The sequence below is a fragment of the Protomyctophum bolini genome (genome assembly GCF_963924005.1).
Source record: "Protomyctophum bolini genome assembly, chromosome: 11".
In the NCBI taxonomy this organism is placed as follows: domain Eukaryota; kingdom Metazoa; phylum Chordata; class Actinopteri; order Myctophiformes; family Myctophidae; genus Protomyctophum; species Protomyctophum bolini.
The window spans coordinates 36,798,161-36,804,026 of record NC_137872.1 but is presented as its reverse complement, the minus strand read 5'-3'; the positions used below and the strand labels follow the sequence as shown (position 1 = coordinate 36,804,026).

Below are 5,866 nucleotides of genomic sequence, written 5' to 3'. Positions count from 1 at the left end.
AGCTATAGTCGTCATTTTCATTTGCATTACCAAATGTTTTTACAATCAGATGCACGCCCAATTAGGTATTTAAATGAGCTGTGGTTTAGTGCATTGCTATCTTATAAGTAGGCCTACAGTGAGGAAAGTTATAATGCAATTGCGCTTTAGATCAGCCTCGAGCTGGTCGGTCTTCACTCTTCCACACAGCGGTGCGGTCAGATATTTCCGTAGTTTTTTTTTTTACAGCATACATGGGCATCAAGCGATCCCGGGGCGTGCCAACTAATCCCCCTCTCTCCCCGTGTAACTCTTGGCATTCACTGCTCCCGCGGGGGCCGGCCTCCCCTCCCTGCGTCATGGTCCATGGAGTGTTTAAATAGTGGGCCCTTGGAGTTGTTCGTCGCTCGTGATCGTATCCCGACTCCCGCTGTCTTTACAAGTTCCTGTGAACTCCCGTTGAAAAGGTACAGTAGGATAGCTTTGAGAATGACATAACTCTATACACTGCATGTACACATAATGGTGTGTCTGAATGTATTTTTGACCAGAATGCTACAGAATCAATCCAGTTTGTTAACTTTGCTGACAACAAAAAATGTAAAAGTAATTTATTTATTCTTGTGTATAGCCTATACAGTGCGCACACACACACACACACACACACGCACACAACATGAACTTGATGTTTGGGTTAGGGTTATGACCAAAGAAATAAAATCCGCTCAGGAGGCACTAATTGTAACTCTTTCACATCACCTTAAGGATCCCTGTCAAGAGTGTATACACTCTCAGAGTTCAATTAACATTGATTTTACAATATAAATTGGGGGTCACAGACATAGAAATTCCATTAAATGGGAGTGTCCTTGAAATTAAACGGGTTGAGAATCGCTGCATGCTAGAGCCCTGAGCATCTTCTCTTATGGGTGTCCCTGGCATATGTTTTCAAATGGGGGGACGGACGGACGGGGGTCCGCGGTAACCTGACGCTGCCAGATCCAAGAAGCTTTCTACACAAGTTTGTTACCCAATACCGCCCCCATCTGGCAGAGTCAGGTTAGGTCCGCGGGGCTAATACGTGTCAATTTGGGGGTCCTTGACACGACAACGTTTGGGAACGACCGCCTTAGAACACATTTTCTTAGGGGGATTCATTCATTGTAATATGTTGATCTTTCATTCCGTCTTTCTTCTCTCCCTTCCTTCCTTCCACCTGCAGAAATGGAGCAGACATTCATTGCAGTTAAGCCCGACGGTGTCCTCAGGGGCCTGTCCGGTGAGATCATCAGGCGCTTTGAGGCCAAAGGCTTCAAGCTGGTTGCTGCTAAATTCGTCAAGGTATTAACTGGCATGTAAATGTGTCTTGATTGTTGTTCTGTTTACCTTTGTCTCCAAGCCAGGAAGGCTATATGGATTCACAACGTTCTCACCTGATGATGAGAGGTGGTATTTAAACCGATTGTAGGCCATCTCTCTAAATCAGGGGTGCATGGGCAACTTTGACGACGGAGAGGGCCACTATATTTCCAGGGCCACATTGCATATTACTGTCGTAGGAAAAATAGCCGATCTACAAGCTCAAAACGCGTCGCACTGCGACACGTTTTGAGCTTGTATAGATCAGCTATTCTTTGCTAATATTTGAATTGAAATGCTGATTTTTTTTAGTTGCTATTTTTGAATTGTAAATCCTGAAAAGTAACTTTGTTTTATTTAATTACTTTTTTTTATTTAGTTATAGTTATGTTAACTTTATAAACGAAATAGATTTTTAATACTGCTCATTAAGCTACTATAGTTTAGACTGAAGTGAATGAAAGCGTGTCATGTTTGCATGCAACAGCTGAAATCAATATTATATCACGCACATTAAGTGAAGGCGGGGCCCCATGTAGGTGGGGGCCACGCCTGTTGCCCTTGTATGCTGCTGCTCGAGGCTCGAGGCTGATCTCGAGGCTCGAGGCTGATCTAAAGCGCAATTTTTCTCACTGTATAGCAATGCACTAAACCACATCTCATTTAAATACCTTGGGCGTGCATCTGATTGTAAAAAAACATTTGGTAATGCAAATGAAAATGACGACTGTGCCGGTTGTCACATGTGGTCCATACTATTTGCAGAGCTTTGTTGCCGGGTACAAGATAGGGACCACTATTATGTAAAAAAATAACTGTTTGTGTGTGTGTGTGTGTGTGTGTGTGTGTGTGTGTGTGTGTGTGTGTGTGTGTGTGTGTGTGTGTGTGTGTGTGTTCAGCCCACCGAGGAGCACATGAAGAAGCACTACCTTGACCTGGCCGCCATGCCTTTCTATGCTGGACTCTGCACTTACATGTCCTCTGGACCCGTCTTGGCCATGGTAATGAACACATTGCACGAGCGCGCGCACACACACACACACACACACACACACACACGGAATCAGCCTCTTTATTGCTACGGTAACATACACACACACACACACACACACACACACACACACACAAACATAATGGCAGTGGCTCAGGAGGTGTGTAGACTAGAGTGGCCTCTTGGGAACCGAGACGTTCCAGCTGGCTTAGGCTTCAGTGTCAGGTGTCCGTGGGCAAAGCCACTGAACCTAAACCGCTCCCTAAGCGCTGCTCAATACTTAACTCGACCCCAATAGTAGTCATGATACTGACCATGATACTGACGCAGAAGGTGACGCATTATGGAGCAATTAGGGCTTGCATTGCAGTTACAAATGTGACATAATGTCAAGCAGTGCCCTGAAACTATTATTAATAGTCTCGGCGCACTGCACATGCTGTCTCCCTGTCAAATACTGCTATCACTACTTTCCTCATGTACTGGATATATGGCTCCCCCATATCTTGCAAGCATGATTGAACCCTCCAAACCCTCCCGCGCACTCAGATCAGCCAACGCAGGGAAGCTGGAAGTACCCTCACTAAAAAACGCTCCACACGTCCCAAACTCTTCTCCCTTCTGGACCCAAAACTGTGGAATGCACTTCCCGTTGCAGTCAGAACTGCAGCCTCACTCCCAATCTTCCGCCGTAGTCTGAAAACCCACCTGTTCCATCATGGCCCATAGCACTTACCCTAGCCTACACCCTTAGAAACACTTTTTAGACTTAGATAGCATTTAAAACAGACGTATAGCATGTCAGGTTGACAGCACAATAATGTATATAGTCATAGCACTTCACAGTACATATATGTATAGCATAGTTTAGTAAATATGTATAGTTTATATGTATAGTGTCATTATGTAGATATGTTCTATAGTTACGTTCTTAGCTTACGCATGTTTCATGATAAATGCATTTTATATATGTGATGTATTCCCATGCTTTTTTGTTCTTGCCTAGTGTAAATCGCTCTGGATTAAGTCACGTCTGCTAAATGCCTAAATTGTAAATTGTACTGTATTCTCTCTCTCTCTCTCTCTCTCTCTCTCTCTCTCTCTCTCTCTCTCTTTCTCTCTAGGTGTGGGAGGGACAGAACATTGTGAAGATGGGCAGGTTGATGCTCGGTGAGACCGACCCATCTAAGTCTCAGCCCGGCAGCATCCGTGGAGACCTCTGCGTCACCATGGCCAGGTGAGCACCCAGGGAAACCATTGCATACCAACCACAGTATAGTATACAGACGCTTTTTGTTTAAATGGACTAAAAACATACCTTTTTAACAAAGCGGTTTATTGGTGCTTATTTATTAGTGTCCAAGTCTTTTCTTTTCCTATGCCTTGAATTGAATTAGTTTAGAATTCTTATGTTGTTGTCGTATTTATTTTTTACTTTGCTATTTTCATGCCATTGTTTTTAAAATGTGTATAGCACTACAAATTAAATGTATTATTTATTTTTGATTATTATCTGGTAGTCAATGTCTGCATATGGAATGATAGATAGAAGATAGGGAAAAAAAGAGAGGAAGGAGCGCATCTGTTTGGACAGAGTAGAAATCTCCAACAAGGTGCTCTTTGGTACAACTGGGTGACAGAATAGATGCTAAAAAAGACGAGACCAAGGCACTCTTGTATAGGAAAGCAAACGTCCTTTAATAAAGTGGCTACTGCATTTGCAAGAGTTAAAATGCACCTACACCTTGCGGCTAATATAGATAGAAGATATTGGTAGATAAGTGTCTATAGGTAGGCGCGGCGGTGGCTCAGGGGTAGAGTGACCGGATGGAAACCACAAGGTTCCCAGTTTGAACCCGGGCTCCCCCAGAGTTAGTGTCGAAGTGTCCTTGAGCAAGACTCTGAACCCCTAATTGCTCCCGATGTGCAGGTTGGTGGTGCCTTTCATGGTTTCCCCCGCCATCGGGTGTATGACTGTGTGTGTGAATGTAATGCACAATCTATGTATTTGAATAAAGGTGCTATATAAATGCACCATTTACCGTTTAGGTAGATAAGGTTTTAATATTTCTTCTAATAACTGTCCTCGTCTCCTCTCAGGAACATCATCCACGGCAGTGACACCGTGGAGAACGCCAAGAACGAGGTCGGTCTGTGGTTCAAGCCCGAGGAGTTTGTCACCTACCAGCTCCCCGCACACGCCTTCATCTACGAGTAAATTAAAACTGAATCAAACACCCGCCATCTCAACTGGACCATTTTTTATACTCTACATCGCTCATGTCTTCCGATCCTCTCATGTTCTCCTCTGTGCACAATCCAAACCACTTGACAATCACCAACATGCAGTACTTGTCAATAAAGTTCCTTCAATGAGAGAGTGCCATGATTGTCTCTGTGGTTTTTTTCATTTTTTCCTCAGGCGGGCCACCTCAGGCCCGCGGGACCATTATGACTGGCCCACCAATGAAAATCTAAAAAAAAGAAGAAAAAAAAATCTGGAAAATGAAATAAAAATAAATAAATCTGAATGAAGTTATCTTTAATTACATTATTATAGGTAATACTATTAGAGTTGTACTATTACTCGAACGAAAATAAAAGCTTGGGGGGGCGGGGGGAGATGCAATGCAAATGAAAGACATATACTGTGTATCCCTATTCCCTGACATAATTTTATAGCTAAACAGACAGAATTCTATTTTATTTGAATGATGAAACCCAGCTGCCATTAATAGTTGGAAATGGAAATGGAAATTGCAGAGATTGCGGAAATTGCGGAAATTGTAATTGCGGAAATTGCGGAAATTGCGGAAATTGCGGAAATGGAAATTGAGGAAATTGCGGAAATGGAAATTGCGGAAATTGCGGAAATGGTAATTGCGGAAATTGCGGAAATTGCGGAAATGGTAATTGCGGAAATTGCTCTTCAGTTATAGCTATCTATTTTCAGGTAGATTGTTTTATTTTACTCAGTCAGCCATATCACTACTCATTTTTTTTCATGAAAAAGGTCATAGCTGGGTAATCTATTTTCAGGCAAATTGTGTTTATTGTAAAGTTGTCCTTCTGAAAGTCAGTGTGCAAAGCAGTGTGTCACAGAGCCACATGAAAGGACAACTTTAAAGCAGCACAGACATTCCCCATAATTGTGTGCCGCCTCAGTGGACCAACGGATAAGTCAAATGATATCTGTAGTATACCTAGCCCCCAGGGTCCGGCCCATTCCTCTCTGTCATATGACGAGCATTTCACTTTTAATATCACAATTATTGTAGCTAATCTTTAACTGAATCTGGAAGTATTCCTTTATTAAATGATTCTTCATAGTCTGGAATTGTAACTGATCAATTTTCTTTTGTGACTTTCGCCTTTATTTTATATGGAGGGACAGTCAGTGGTGTAAACTTTATTTATATAGCCCATTTCATACATAAAATGCAACTCTGTCACATTCTGTCTCTCCCTCAGTCTCCACACTGGCCTCCCATATCCCATTCCAGCACACCCAGTTCCATTTACACACCTGTCAACTAC

The 5,866-nt window shown here is 42.7% G+C and overlaps 1 protein-coding gene across 2 annotated transcripts; it reads left to right on the top strand.

Annotated features, from left to right (window-relative positions):
* Nucleotides 1-328: 328 nt before the first annotated feature.
* Nucleotides 329-4,715, top strand: LOC308324508 (nucleoside diphosphate kinase B-like). 2 transcript variants are annotated; one of them, XM_080776557.1, is made up of 5 exons: nucleotides 329-446; nucleotides 1,202-1,320; nucleotides 2,238-2,339; nucleotides 3,454-3,566; nucleotides 4,430-4,715. In XM_080776557.1, the coding sequence occupies exons 2-5, from the start codon at nucleotides 1,204-1,206 to the stop codon at nucleotides 4,545-4,547; spliced, it is 450 nt and encodes a 149-aa protein (XP_080632683.1). In that variant the 5' UTR covers nucleotides 329-446; nucleotides 1,202-1,203; the 3' UTR covers nucleotides 4,548-4,715. The 2 variants fall into 2 exon arrangements, with proteins under 2 accessions (XP_080632683.1, XP_080632682.1); XM_080776556.1 differs by having other exon boundaries at nucleotides 349-446; nucleotides 1,193-1,320.
* The last annotated feature ends 1,151 nt before the right edge of the window (nucleotides 4,716-5,866 follow it).

Excerpts from the sequence above, each read along its gene's own strand:
- LOC308324508 (XM_080776557.1), top strand. The coding sequence starts at position 1,204 with ATGGAGCAGACATTCATTGCAGTTAAGCCCGACGGTGTCCTCAGGGGC. Across the intron at positions 1,321-2,237 it reads TTGCTGCTAAATTCGTCAAG|CCCACCGAGGAGCACATGAA; the intron begins GTATTAACTGGC and ends GTGTGTGTTCAG. Across the intron at positions 3,567-4,429 it reads CTCTGCGTCACCATGGCCAG|GAACATCATCCACGGCAGTG; the intron begins GTGAGCACCCAG and ends GTCTCCTCTCAG.